Genomic DNA, 15,452 nt, shown 5'->3' with positions numbered 1-15,452 from the left:
GGCTAGGGCATAAACTATTAATGATTAATAAAAATGAAAAGCTGTAAAATAATAAAATTCTTAAACTAATGTATCTTTTAAATGTATCAAAACATACCTGATGTCATTACTTTGAACCTCTGCATAGTAATGCTTATTTTGGAAATAATTGTAAATATTAAACTAATTTTTATATGTCTTTAAAATACCTTTTTTCAGGAACTGAGGTGAAAAAAATTGAAGCCATAAATGTTCCTTGCACACAGCTTTCAATGTCATTTTTTAAACGGTTATACAGTGAAGACATTGTACGAGACAGTGGACATATTGTTAAATGTCTCGATTCTTTTTGTGATCCCTTTCATATTTCTGATGAGTTACGAAAGGTAAGTACAGAACTGTTTAATTTCACAATAAAATTTTATTTCATAAAATGCTTCATGTCAAAAACTTTTGCCTGTCCAAAACCCACAAAATGCCTCTTAGCAATGAATAATGATTGGTAGGTTTCTTGGATGAGACTTTTACCATCAACTTAATTACTTGTGTATTTCAGTAGTTCTCAACTGGCTGCTTCTGGCATCTAATGGGCTGAGGCCAAGGATGCTGCGAAACATCATACAGTACACAGGACAGCCCCTCACAACAAAGTTATGTTCAGTAGTGTAAGGTAACAAAACCCTGACCTATGTAATAGATGGTTGGTTTTCTTCAATGTGGGGCTCTTAACATACCAAACGAGTATTTAAAAACATAGCTGGAGTAAAAGAATATTTTTATCTCATCTCTGAGATTTTTTAAAAAGCCATTTGATTAAGTTAATTTTTGTTTTCGTGTGGGGTATTGAACCTGGAATTAGAAGACATGGATGATTTTACCTAATTTTTGAGTTATGTACAAGATAATAACCATAGGTAAATCATTCAATATGTTGGGCCTCAAGATCTTACCTGTAGAGATTAAAATGTCCATTCTAGGCTTTGGGCAGGTAGCTCTGTTAGAGTGTCATCCTGATATGCTAAGGTTGCTCGGGTCAGGGCACATACAAGAATCAACCAATGAATGCATAAATAAGGGGAACAACAAATACCTCTCTCTCTCTCTCTCTCTCTCTCTCTCTCTCTCTCTCTCTCTCTCTCTCTCTCTCTTTCTCTCTCCCCTCCCTCCCTCCCTCCCTCTCTCTCTCTCCCCTCTCCTCTCCATTCCTCTCTCTCTAAAATCAATAAATTTTTTATAATGTCCATTCTACCTTCTTCCTGGAATCATTGAGAAAAATTAGTGGAGAAAGCATTTAAATACACTTTTAAAAAAGTATAAAAGGCGGTTGAAATACTATTTTAATTATTGAGAAAGAGTATTTACAAAGTGGTTACAAATTAGGGCTTTGTTATCAAATAGACAGGTTCAAATCCAGGCTCTGCCACTTTATAATTGATAATGTCTATAAGCCTCAGTTTCTTTATAAAATGGGAATAATGTACGAATTATGAAAGATAATGCATTTAAAGTGCTTAGCACAATGCTTGGCACTTAGTAAGCTTTTGATATTATTAATTAATAATTACTATTCTTAGTCTACATTATGAGAATGTGCAAATGTAATGTGTTGCAAGTCCATATGGAAATGAACTAGGGAAGCTACTGATGTACCGTAATAGACACAGCAATCTATTGCTGTCTGTAGGAGACCAGGAGGCATCCAGCTGGTCTGTACATGCTCTACTAGTACAATACTTAAGAGAGCTCTTAGTTTAAGAAAATAAAATGAACTAATTGAGAATAAGCAAACTCATCCAATTGAATGAGACTACATATAGTTTGGTCTTAAGTGAAGTATATTTATCTATACTAATAAAAGAGTAATATGCTAATTAGACTGGGAGAACTTCCAGACAAAGACAGGGGCTTGGCCCGCCTGCAAACTGCCCCCAAATGGCCCTCAGCCCCTCGCCCAGGCTGGCCACGCCCCCCACCCCCCCAGGGACCCTCACCCCGATGGGAGTATGGCCAGCCTGAAAACAGCCATCAGCTCCTCACCCAGGCTGGCCATGCCCCCCCAGCAGGGACCCTTGCCCCCATAGGCCATCGGCCCCTCACTAGGCTAGCCACACCTCCTAGCAGGGACCCCCACCCCGATGGGGGTGTGGCAGGCCTGCAAACCACCCCAGCCCCTCGCCCAGGCCAGTCAGGCCCCTAAGGGGACCCTCACCCTGATCTAGGACCCCCTTCAGGGCAAACCAGCTGGCCCCACCCATGCACCAGGCCTCTATACTAATAAAATGTTAATATGCTAATTAGACCAAGAGACCTTGCGGACCTCCTTCTGGACAAAGCCATGGTGGCGGGACCAAGGCAGAGGCAGTTAGGGGCTATCAGGCCGGGAGGAGAGGGCAGTTGGGGGTGATCAGGCTGGCGGGGGGAGGGGGGGGCTGTTGGGGGTTAGCATGCCAGCCGGGGGGGTTATTTGGGGGCAATCAGGCTGGCATGGGGGGCAGTTGGGGGCAATCAGGCTGGTGCAGGGGGGCAGCTGGGGGAGATCAGGCCAGCAAGGGCAGGGCAGTTGGGTGTGAGAAGGCCGGTGAGGGGGCAGTTGTTGGGTGAGCAGGCTGGCGGGCAAAGTGGTTAGGGGCAATCAAGCAGGCAGGCAGGCAGGTGAGCGGTTAGGAGCCATCAGTCCCGGATTGCAAGAGGGATGTCCCAGATTGGAGAGGGTGCAGGCCAGGCTGAGGGACAACCCCCCGTGCATGAATTTCATGCACCCAGCCACTAGTATATAATAAGAATATAAATACTATGCAGTGAGGATCTGATAATAATTTCTACTCCTTTTTACCATGTATTGGAAATTATCTTTCAAACAGTGTCTAGTCTAGTCTGGGTTTCTCTCCTTTTGGGTACAATTAATCTCAGCTCTTCTCTCTGTCACTGATCTGTGTTCGCATACTGAACTTTTTTTGTCTCAAGGCCCTTACCCCTAATTTTGGAGAGTTTTACCAACACTTCTACAGAGAACCTCAGCAATGGACTTTTTTAAAAAGAGGATTTGATTTCCAATAGAGTCCTCTGTTTAAAACTGCCTGCTGTGGCTTGTCTTAGTTATGCCATGAATAGTGCACCTTTATTCAGGAAGTGCTGGGACTCGGTGTTTTTCTGGTAGTTGCCTGTATGTTTTGCTCCTGTGTTCTTTGCCACCCTGTTCTTTTAATTTGGTTGCTTTCTGGCTGAAAAATAAATAACTTCCAGATTTAGCACGAAATAGAAAGGGCCCTCCATTGTACAGCAATAAGGATTCTATTGGCAATACTGTGTAACATAAGTACTGATGATAATAACCTCCTTTCTGACTGCAGCTCGGAAGTTGGCTCCTTAACCGTTGCATACCAAAGCACTAAACAGATCTACATGTGAATGGAGAGGAAGATCAACCCTGGAATGTTATTGTTTAACATTCATTCCAAAAAAAATTTCTAATTATTGTAATTTTTAAATTGCATAACCTAGTCAACTCAACATATGAGAGTGCTTGTAAGGAATGTGTTAACAATTCATTCTTTTTAAAAATTAAATGTATCGGTGACATTGGTTAATAAGATTATATAGGTTTCAAGTGTACCTTTCTATGGTACATGAGCTGTGTATTGATTGCATTGTGTGCCTACCACCCAAAGTCAAATCATCTTCCATCACCATATAGTTCAACTGTTCATTCTTACAGGCTTTAGTCACCCTTGTATTAAGCCAGATCAACCTTGGGTTTTAGTAGCTACAACCTTGGGCTTTAGTAGCACATCATTCCTTACAGAAGGGGAAGAAGGGAGAGAAGGGAGATGTACAAGTGGCACACCCAGGGAGCAGTGAACTACGGACCACTTCCCCTTACCTATCTTTTACTGTATATACTTTGGCTTTCATCAAGTCATTATAAGTAAACTTTATATAGACAGCACCATAGAGTTTATTATTTTTTAAAATGCCTCATATAATGACATTGTGATGAATTTTCATTTGAGATTGGGCTAAATAGAATGTTAAGCTTAATCAGTTTTCCTAATTAAGTGTACTTCTTGCTACTAGACAGTGATTGTCGTATAACTTATGTTCCCCTCTTTTATCTGTATGGTGGTGGTAAGTGTACTAGTATGTATGATATTTATAGCTTTTCTCCATTTAGAGTTTCTTATGTGTATTTGTTTTCTCTTCCCATTTTATTTCTTGGTAAGAATTTTTAAAATCTTTTATTATGTTTATCTAATTTTATCTATATTTTACTGTTAGGTATTTACCGTACTTTAAAAAGTATTTGGGATATAAACAATTTAATAAAATAAATATATGTTATAGCATACATTCATCACCTTGTTCATGTCCACCACAGTCAACAAATTAATCAGTTGCCTGTAATGCCCAATGGTATAAAAAAATCCCCAACATCAGACCTAGTCCAACTATTTTCTGAAAGAGAGCAGGAAAGGGAGAGGTGGTTATGAGGCTCTAATTACCTGAATAGTTCAAAATGGAGTAACTGTGGGGGTAAGGAAAGTAGTGACCCAAACACCGGAAGGTGAGAGGACATAGAAAATGACCATTGTGTTTAGCCTCCATAGAAGCAAAGACTATAGACCTAATTCGATGGAGAAACTTCTCCTTTTATTTGTGCTCCAGTTGTTTCTAAATAAGATTTACTTTGACTCAACACTAAATTGCAACAGCACTAAAACAATTACTGAAGATACAAACTAGAACAAAGAAATAAAGTAGAAGAGAAGGTTTAGATTTAGATTTATTTCTTTCATTGAAGGTCAGTACCTAAGGATAAAATGGGGGTGGAAACCAGCCGCAAGTCTCTCAGATCACTCTCGCCAGTTGCCTCAGGATTGGTTATTAAAATAGGACTAAGATGATATAAATTGAAACTTGCAAAAACATAACAATTAGAACCTTGAATTATGTTACATTAAGATGAATTTCTCATCTTACATAGGTTTTGCTAGTGGAAGACTCAGAAAAATATGAAATATTCAGCCAACCAGATAGAGAAGAGTTCCTGTTTTGTCTTTTCAAACATCTTTGCCTTGGTGGAGCCCTTTGTCAATATGAGGATATGATTAATCCATATCTGGAAACAACAAAGCTTATCTATAAGGATCTAGTAAGGTAATGTTGCTAGATTACGATATGTAAACCTCTAGTTAATAGAATAAATTATTTGTTAAACTATGGTGGGATTACCCAGCATCTGTTTGTGGTCCTATTAGCAATCAAAGTAAATAAAAATGGCACCACCCTAACCTCCTCATAGCCTCCTCCTCTTCCAAGCTAGAAAATGTCTTGATTTCTCTGTCCCTTTTTAAAAAAATATATTTTTTTAATTGATTTCAAAGAGGAAGGAAGAGGGAGAGAGAGAGAAACACCAATGATGAGAGAGAATCATTGATCAGCTGCCTCAGCTGGAATTGAACCCCGGACCCTTGAGTCTGCAGGCTGATGCTCTATCCACTGAGACAGACTAGCTAGGGCTCCCTGTCCCTCTTTTAGTGCTCAGTCCCCTCATTCTTCCCCTGCCTCTTGTTTCCTCATTCAGACCTGTTACCTGCTCCATTCCTCATTAGCAACTGCCATCTTCCAGGTCTCCTCCTTTACCCCAGGCCTCCTATTAAATCTCAAGAGAACAGAAGATCCCTCAGGATGTTTGAATTTGCTTGACTAATAGTTTAAAAATTTACCTTTGTAATTTTTGGAAGAATTTTCATCGAAGTGTAATCTTTACTTTTTAAACTAATCCCAAATCCCAATTTGTTTTAAGTATTCTAGGTGTGTGTTTTTCTTTATGAAGATCAAATGCGGATAAAAACTTTATATCTTTTATTTATATTTTAATTTTATTTTTTATTTTTTTTAATTAAATCTTTATTGTTCAGATTATTACATTTGTTCCTTTTTTTTCCCCCCCCATAACTCCCCTCCTCCCAATTCCCGCCCCACCCTCCGCCCTCACTCCCCACCCACTGTCCTCATCCATAGGTGCACGATTTTTGTCCAGTCTCTTCCCACATCTCCCACACCCCTTTCCCCCCCAAGAATAGTCAGTCCATTCCCTTTCTATGTCCCTGATTCTATTATAATCAACAGTTTATTCTGTTCATCAGATTATTTATTCACTTGATTCTTAGATTCACTTGTTGATAGATGCATATTTGTTGTTCATAATTTGTATCTTTACCTTTTTCTTCCTCTTCCTCTTCTTAAAGGATACCTTTCAGCATTTCATATAATCCTGGTTTGGTGGTGATGAACTCCTTTAGCTTTTCCTTATCTGTGAAGCTCTTTATCTGACCTTCAATTCTGAATGATAGCTTTGTTGGATAAAGTAATCTTGGTTGTAGGTTCTTGGTATTCATCACTTTGAATATTTCTTGCCACTCCCTTCTGGCCTGCAAAGTTTCTGTTGAGAAATCCGCTGACAGTCGTATGGGTATTCCCTTGTAGGTAACTGAGTTACTTTCTCTTGCTGTTTTTAAGATTCTCTCTTTATCTTTTGCTCTTGGCATTTTAATTATGATGTGTCTTGGTGTGGTCCTCTTTGGATTCCTTTTGTTTGGGGTTCTCCGCGCTTCTTGGACCTGTAAGTCCATTTCTTTCACCAGGTGGGGGAAGTTTTCTGTCATTATTTCTTCAAATAGGTTTTCAATATCTTGGTCTCTCTCATCTTCTGGCACCCCTATAATTCTGATGTTGGTACGCTTGAAGCTGTCCCAGAGGCTCCTTACACTATCCTCGCATTTTTGGATTCTTTTTTCATTTTGCTTTTCCGGTTGGATGTTTTTTGCTTCCTCGCATTTCAAATCATTGACTTGATTCTTGCACTCCTCTGGTCTGCTGTCGGGTGTCTGTATAATATTCGTTATTTCAGTCTGTGTGTGCTTAATTTCTAGTTGGTTCCCCAATATAAGATCGAGGGTCTTATTAGTTTTCGTGTAGATCTCATTAAGTTTATCGGCAGCTTCTAAACAGTTCTTGAGAGACCTTAAAAGTGTGGTTCTGAACTCTATTTCTTCCATTGACAATTTTGTCCTGTTTCTTTGTCTCCGCATTTTGTTATGCTTCCTTGGTGCACCCCCTAGTGGTCTTTGTTCGCAGTCTTATAGATAAATCTTGATTGTTGTAGCTAATTCCAGGGAGGGTTTGACCTCCAGGCCAAGTGGCTATGAGAATCAGCTGTGTCAGCAGTGAGAGAACTTCTGTCCTCTAGGGAGGTGCTAATCTAGCCTTTGCCTGAGGCTATCCGGCAAATGCCTCTGTGCAGGGCTTGGGCGGGGCGGGTCGCACAGGATCAACAGGGTGGGCCAGAGAGAGCAGTTATGGCGGCTCTCAGTCCTGTCCCAAGGGGCTCTGCCTCTCTGAGTCCCAGCACCCGCTGCAAAGCTTGGAGAGAAAGCTGCACTCGCTCTGACCGAAGCCAGACAGTCCCGCTTCTCCCGTTTGAGTCTGGGTCCCTAAAGACTCGCCCGGATCTGGTGCTCAGAGTCTGCGACTCCCTCCCGATTGAAAACAACAACCGCGCCCTCCGCCGCCAGCCCGCTCCGCGCACTCCCGCACCTCAGAATTTGACTTCAGCACTGCGCCTCCTCTGAGTGTCCGTATGCGTTTCTCTTTCCTCCTAGTTGTAGGACTTCCACTCAGCCTGCGTTCCTGTGGTTCTGGGTGATGTCCCTTCCGTTTTTTGGTTTCACTTTTGAAGTAGTTGTTCAAAGCAGCAAACTCTGGCGTTAACCTATATATATTTTAATTTTAAATAAAATGAAAGTTCTTTGGTTGGGTTTTTCACTGATAAAGATATTGGATCATCTTTATAGGCAAAGGGGATAGGAACAAGTGAAACAAAGGGCCCCAGAGTTTAGCTATAAAAGTTACTTTACCAGAAAAAAAAACAGAATTTACTTCTGTCAAACTCCTGATTGTTACTTACTGAAACTCAACACCTCAGTTTTCTTATCTACTTCATGTGTCATATAGCTATACAAAAAACTACACGATTTAGCTATTTTATTTTAGTTAATTTCTGACATGGTTTTAAAAACAAAAATATTTCTATAAGTGATCTCTGATTTTTATGAAAAAGTCATTAAAGGTTGCTGGATGAGATATATTCGAAATAGAATTTCAGAAAAAGCACACACATACCTACATCAAACATTCTGTTCTTACCATTTGCAGCTCATGAAAACTTGCAAGACCACTTCTAGCATTCCCTGTGGACACTTCTCATTATACCTCGACATACACACACCCCACTGCCACCACAGTGTGTGGTTTCTCAGCAGCCACATGAACCTGTGGAATTCCTCACTACCATGCACTGTGGAGGAGAAAGTTCTATTAGAAATATTTGAAATAGAAGTAACTTTAGAACCTAAACATTGAAGAAACTTCTGTTTTCTCCTACAGTCCCTTCCCTGGATTCTTATTTGCGATTCTCTTCTATACTCTTTGGGTGCTAAAAAAATAAAATTAAATTAAAAAAAAGTATGCCTCAAAGACTAATTAAATGAGTAGCCAAAATTCATGACATCTTACAGACAAATATAAATTGAGTCCATGGAATCACTTAATCAGGCAGCCAGTAAGTGTTAATATTGTGCACAGAACTCTGCCAAACTCTAAGCTTCAGAGTCTTTAGAACCTAAAGAGAGTACAAAAGGAGCATCAGATAGTCCTTGACCTTAAGGAAATTACAACAAACTAACATTAAATAATAGTAGTGTAAATTGTTTAAAATCTTTTATAAGTAAAATTTTTATATAATCAAATGTTCAATTAATTATAGGCAAGTGTTCATAGCATTTTATACTTTATACATGCTCCAGAAATTCAAAAGAGGAAATTGTCAGTGTCAGCAGTCAGGGAAATCTTGAATCAAATGGAGTCCATGAGAGCCAGCAAAGAGGAGGGCAGCCTATTCCCAGCGCAGGGGAGATGCACACAAGTCCTCATGGTGGGGGAGGTGGGGAAGGAGTCCAGCCCAATTAGAGCCAATACAGGGCTGATCCTCAGAAATTAGCCCAAATGATATCAATAAGAAATCATTCATTTATTATTTTACTTCTAGACCCTTACATACTTTTTAAAAGAACTATATGGGTCCTGGCCTGGTAGCTCAATTGATTAGAGTATCATCCCAATACGCCAAGTTTGCAGGTTCAACCCCTGGTCAGGGCACATATAATGCTTAATTAAGTGAAACAACAAATTGAGGTTTCTCTCTTCCTCCCTCTTCTTCTCGCTCTCCCTCTCCCTTCCTCTCTTGAACTTATATACATATATGCATAGCCCATGGCCAGACAATAATGCTGAGGAGTCTGGGGAGGGGAAGGGAGTAGGGTGGAGGGGGTCAGTGGGAGTAAAAGGGGGGGGGATATCTGTAATACTTCCAACAATAAGGATAAATTTTAAAGATAATAAAATTAAATTAATTAATTAAGAATGTTTAGAAAACTCTCCCACCATTTAAAAAAATGAAAAGAGCAATATGGAAATTATGTCCCAGCATCCATCAAAACCATTGTTATCTGGAGAGTGAGTTAGTGATTGCTAACACCTGATACAATGCAATTATTAGTGGCATACCTGAAATCACTAATTAATATCACTTTACATTCCCTTTTATTTTTTCTTAAGAGACATCAGATGGATGTTACTGTACTTGACCTATAAAATTAGAAAATTATCTTATGAGATATTTTAAAGTAATAGCAATATAGGATTAGAGGTAATAAAATGGAGTAATTGATTTATTTCTGTTAGGAACCAACTTTTAATGTATAAATCATAGTTTCTTTTTTAAATAATACACTTATAGGTCCTGGCTAAGTAGCTCAGTTGGTTAGAGCATTGTCCTGATACACCAAGGTTGTGAGTTCAATCCCTGGTCAGGGCACATACAAGAATCAACCAGTGAGTGCATAAATAAGTGGAACAACAAATTGATGTTTTTTTTCTCTCTCTCTCCCCCCCTTCTCCTTTCCCCTCTCTAAAATCAATAATTATTTTTTTAAAAGAAATGTGGACTTTTTAAAAACACACTTATGGTACATGTTAATATGTGTTAAGTGGTTGTTAAATGAAGTATCAAATACTAAATTTTCCTCTAAGTTTATTTGATAAGCACAAACTTTTACAGGGTGTTTCTTTTAGATTTTTTTAAATCGAGGGGTAATTTCCATACACTAAAGTGAACAAATCACAATGTACATACAGGTTGGTGAATTTTTATATATGTTTACATTCATATAAACACCTTCAGATCAATATTTAAAATTTTAAAAATAAAATTAGATGTAACTGTAGATAGGTTCTGTATTTTGATCTGGTTGGTTGTGTAGGTGTATACACATGTTTTATATGTAATTGTTATAGCCCAGAATTTTAAATGTACTCTTCAACTTTTAAAAAGTATATCTTGGGCATTAGGTAAATAAAGAAAATTACCTCAATCCATGTCATATAAATATATGGAAATCAGTTTAATTACATGAATCCTGGGTTTAAATCAGAATGAAATGTTTTAGAAATGAAAACAGCCTAAGAATCTTGAACCCTGAAATGTCTTAGGTCTGGCCATTCCCAATAGCTGCACAGGCTCAAACACACACACACACACATCCTCACCCTCACCCTCCCACAAAGTCCACCCTCTTCCTCCTTTCTCTCTTCTCCCATTACTTTTACATAAGTAGCAAAGGAGAAGCAGTGCTTTCATCTGATAAAGTGAAGAGGCGGGATAGCTCCTTTAAATTTAACCTACCATCACATCTGAGTAATAGCCTTGATGAGTATGTAAGGGCAGGATAAACAGGTGAGGTGTAGGAAAAGAGAACTGGACTCTGTGTCAACTAGGTTCTATTCCCAGAAATACCACTTTTAGTTGGAATGTCTTAAATACATCATTTAACTTTTCTAGTACTATCTATAATAATAAAAGAGTAATATGCTAATTAGACCAGATGACCTTCCGGACGAAGCTGGGACCGTGAGGGAAGCCTGGGCCCCAGGTGCCAGAGGGAAGCTGGTGCTGGCAGCAGGGGGAAGGAAGGCCTACTCTTGCACGTATTTCATGCATAGGGCCTCTAGTTGTTTATAAAATTGATGAAGTGATGCCTACCTCACTGAGTTGTCTGATCTTTATGAGGTAAATTATATAAAGGTATTTTGCAGATTATAAAGCATTATAAATATAACCCATATATATTTACATGTAGATATCTATCTGTAGTTTATTTCCTCTATCCTCAATTTGCTTTCTGACTATATATTGGTAATGTTTTGTGGAGAGTATAACTGAAAGACAGTTACTGAGAGGGAATGCTTTTTTAAATTTATTTTTTATATATTTTTATTGTTTTCAGAGAGGAAGAGAGAGGGAGGGAGGGGGAGAGAGAGAGAGAGAGAGAGAGAGAGAGAGAGAGAGGAACATCAATGATGAGAGAGAATCATGGATCAGCTGCCTCCAGCATGCCCCCCACTGGGGATTGAGCCCACAATCCAGGCATATGCCCTTGACCAGAACTGAACTCAGGACCCTTTAGTCCACAGGCCAACGCTCCATCCACTGAGCCAAACTGGCCAGGGCTGCTTTTAATATTACATAATTTAGTAATACATAACTTAACAAATAGCTTCCATATACATTATCTTACTTAATTCTCCTATAATCCTAAAAGGAACCATAGTATGCCTCATTTACATATGTGAAAATTAAGGTTCAGAAATATTAATCTTAAAAAAAAAAAAGAAATATTAATCTTGACCAAAGTGAAATAACATCAGTGGCAGAACTGGCATTTGTGTTTAAGTTGTGTAGTTAATGTGTATTTATCTACCCTTCCAGTTCTCTATGCTTCAATCTTTTACCAATTCTCATTTTTCCAATAATTGTCTCTGGCCTTGGAGTCATGTCGTTTGAATCTCAGATTGGCCCCAACCTTCTAAATTCAGATTTTTGCAATTCCAACTCAGTTGACTTTGTATCACCCTTGAATGAAACCGCAGCTGCCACTCTCTTTAAATCACTTTAGTTGGATGTTATATATTTCCATATTACATATGATTAAGAACACCTGAATACTAAATGCATTATGCCAATGCTCGTTATATTTAAAATGTATCTTTCTCCCTTATTTTAGTGTTCGAAAGCATCCTCAAACCAAGGAAATACAAATTACCTCTTTCATCTTTAAAGTTACAGCATATGTAAGTGGAGAGGAAATTTACTACCAATGAATTTAATTACTTGCTATTAACAGGGTTGTTACAACTGGAGTTAGCAGTTAGGGCTATGTTATGCCTATGAAAAAAGATGATGATATTTAGCTTTTTGTTAAATTTAAGGTGTGCTTTTATTTGGAGAACAGTATGAACTTTTCTCCCTACCTTCCTTTCTGTTGTACATGTCTAATAATAGTCCTTAGTAAGAGCTAAATCTGTGACTCATGGGAAGTAAACCATAGTTCTCTGTCAAACCACGACTTATAGGTCAAATAAGTAAGAATGCCGTGAATGTCTTTGTGCCACAGAATCGGATGCTTGAGTTTTAGTAGCATACAAAATATTACCGACACGTCTAAGTGTCTTCATTCGATCAGTTCAGTGTTTATTGAGTACTCACTGTGCTGGGCTAGGTGCTTTTTATTGATAAACAAAAGAAATACAGTCCCTCCTAGTACATATGGACCATGTTTTAAAAGAAAGCAAAGATAGAAGAAAATTGCAAAATGGAAATTTTAGCAATATTAGCACTTTATAAGAACTTTTTCAAAAGAGGGATTTCTTTTTAGACTACAAATTCCTTAAGGTAAAAAATTATGCATGTTTGTGTAGTAATGAACATATGTATTGTTAGCATAGTAGACTGTCGATATTTCTTAAAAAGTACTTAACTGCCAGTTTATTGTCAAAGATTTAATGTTTCATGACATTTTAACAGAAAATGTATTAGCTAAATATGTTGACTATTATTTGAATACTGTTGTGTACTAAATAATTTAAGTTTATCTTTTTCAGGATTCTGATGGTGTGTGCTACCCTTCAAGAAAAAGTCACGAACAGACATTTTCTTACTTTATTGTGGATCCTATCATACGTCATGTTCATGTTTTATACCACTGTTATGGCGTGGGAGAAATGTCTTAGCAGTATTCTTTCAGATAATCTATATTTACTACATTTTTATTTACCAATTTTTATTTTAGTACTTATTTATAGATAAGCAATTACTTTGCAAGGTAATTAAAGTAAAATGTAAAGAACCCACTTAGAGCAGAAGCAAATGCCAAGATGCTTTCCTTTTTTTTAATATGTTTATATTGATTTTGGAGAGAGAAAGGGAAAGGGGGAAATAGAAACAGTGGCTGCCTCCTGCACATCCCCTACTGGGGATTGAGCTGCAATCTGGGCATGTGCCCTGACCAGGAATCAAATTGGCAACCTCTCTGTGCATGGGACAATGCGCAACCAACATGCTTTTCTTTAAATTTGTCTTTTAAAAAGCTAACATAGGAAATAGACTCTATCCCTAACATAGTCTATACCAATGCATTTGGGAAATTTTTATAGAAGTTACAAAGAACTAAAACTCTAGTTAATATTTGTTGCATTCGAATTCAAGTGAGTCCTTAATTTTCCATGTATTTTATTTTAGGAGCTAATTAATTCCTGATTGAAATTGTGGAAGAAACTTAAACATCTTTACTATGTATCATTAATATGAATTATTAGCTTTTTAAATTTGAATTTTATTTAATTATACTTCTACATTGTATAAAGATTTATATCTCAAGGGCTGTGAAAAATATAACAGTTCTTTGCTTCATTTGTCCCACTTAAAATCCTCAATTAAAAAAGAATGTTCTGAAAGTAATTGTAAACTCTCTTAGCACATAATAATTAAAATTGCAGCTGCCCACTGTTAGTACAAGATCTGCATGGAAACATAGAGAGTTGCCCTGATGGTATTATTAAGTTGGCAAAAGAATAAAGAACAGGTCTCTTAGTACTGTTTCCTCATTACATTCATAACATGAATATCTAACTTAGATGTTTTTTAATGGAAAAAGTAATTGACAAGAAATGTTGAGACTTTAAGGAGAGGCAAATTTGGAATATTTGTTTCTATGTTGTAGGGATAAGGATGATAATCTTGGATTTGAACTTGTGGATATACCTGGAAGGCAACTGGCAAGCTGGGTATAGAGGTCAGGAAAGAGAATTTAGCTTTTAATACCTAGCACAATGGCTTGGCACGTTAATAATTTATTGAGTGAGTATTTTTCAGATATGTTCAAAATATCCATAGATTTTTTTTAAAAAATCATATAAAAGACATAAAATCAAGAACTAAAATGCCTACTTGCTGCCAGTCTGGCTTGCCTGCCACACAGGCCCCCTACAATCTGGGGACCCTCTCTTTATCAATCAGTTAGTCAATCAGTCATTTTTGAGTACCACTTTCATGCAAGGCACTGTGCTATTTACTTTGGGGAAATAGACACTTTCTATAAACTTTGTAGAGAAGGTCATCTGTAAGAGTATGTCTATGAACAGTGATTGTTACATGAATTCAGAGATGGAAGAGACCACTATGAACTCGGCCTGGGAAGGGCTTGGTCTGGCTTCTACAGAAGAATGGATGGGGTTCCAGCACCTGGCAAGGAGAGCAGGCCAGCCGAGTAGAGGAGCATGCTGTGGCAGAGTGCCCTGAGCCTCGCTCTGGGATGAAAGTTTGGAGGCAGAAGATGGGGACTGATGCGGAGGAGCTGCCGATATTCTCTCTGCTTTAAAGGTGGAGGTGAATACACCTTTGAAGGAAGATCAATCCATTTTTTTTGGAAAATCATTTTAATGACCTATCTGTGATTGTGCAGGTTTTTGTATTAAGAGGTAGTAATAAAGACTTTGGGGTAGCCAAATTGCCTGGATTCTTTCTTCTGCCATTACATGCTGTGTGACCAAGCTAGTTATGACCTTTCTGTGCCTTAGTTGCCTTTTCTATAAAAGGGGAAATTAATAGGACTCCTGCATAGATTATTGTGAAAATTACATATAGACTAGTATACACACACACACACACACACACACATACATATATATATCTTAGAATGGTGCCAAGCACATGGTTTAAGTGTTCATGAATTGTGGCTTTTTTCATTCTCTGTTAAAGAAATATGAAAAAATCTGGAGCTAAGCAGCAAAATAATGTAAAAAGCTGTCTTCCTTAAGGTCAGAATTGCTTTTCTTAAGATTATTATTATTATTGATTAATCCTCACCCAAGGATATTTTTTCCATTGATTTTTAGAGAGAGTGGAGGGGTGGAAGGGAGGGAGAGAGAGAGAAACATCCATGTGAAAGAGACACATTCATTTATTGGTTGCTCCCACATGCGCCCCCCTCTCCCCTTCACTGGGGCCAGAGATCAAACCT

At 38.1% G+C, this 15,452-nt stretch overlaps 1 protein-coding gene across 1 annotated transcript in view; it reads left to right on the top strand.

Moving 5' to 3' along the window:
- CFAP300 (cilia and flagella associated protein 300) overlaps positions 1 to 14,867 on the top strand; it is a 35,914-nt gene extending 21,047 nt beyond the window's left edge. The window contains exons 4-7 of the mRNA XM_059708051.1: positions 199 to 365; positions 4,961 to 5,133; positions 12,159 to 12,225; positions 13,036 to 14,867. Of these exons, the coding sequence (XP_059564034.1) occupies positions 199 to 365; positions 4,961 to 5,133; positions 12,159 to 12,225; positions 13,036 to 13,164 (536 nt within the window). The 3' untranslated portion in view covers positions 13,165 to 14,867. The remainder of the gene's footprint in view (positions 1 to 198; positions 366 to 4,960; positions 5,134 to 12,158; positions 12,226 to 13,035) is intronic.
- The last annotated feature ends 585 nt before the right edge of the window (positions 14,868 to 15,452 follow it).

The sequence above is a fragment of the Myotis daubentonii genome, chromosome 9 (genome assembly GCF_963259705.1).
Source record: "Myotis daubentonii chromosome 9, mMyoDau2.1, whole genome shotgun sequence".
In the NCBI taxonomy this organism is placed as follows: domain Eukaryota; kingdom Metazoa; phylum Chordata; class Mammalia; order Chiroptera; family Vespertilionidae; genus Myotis; species Myotis daubentonii.
This window is presented reverse-complemented; position numbering and strand designations above follow the sequence as displayed.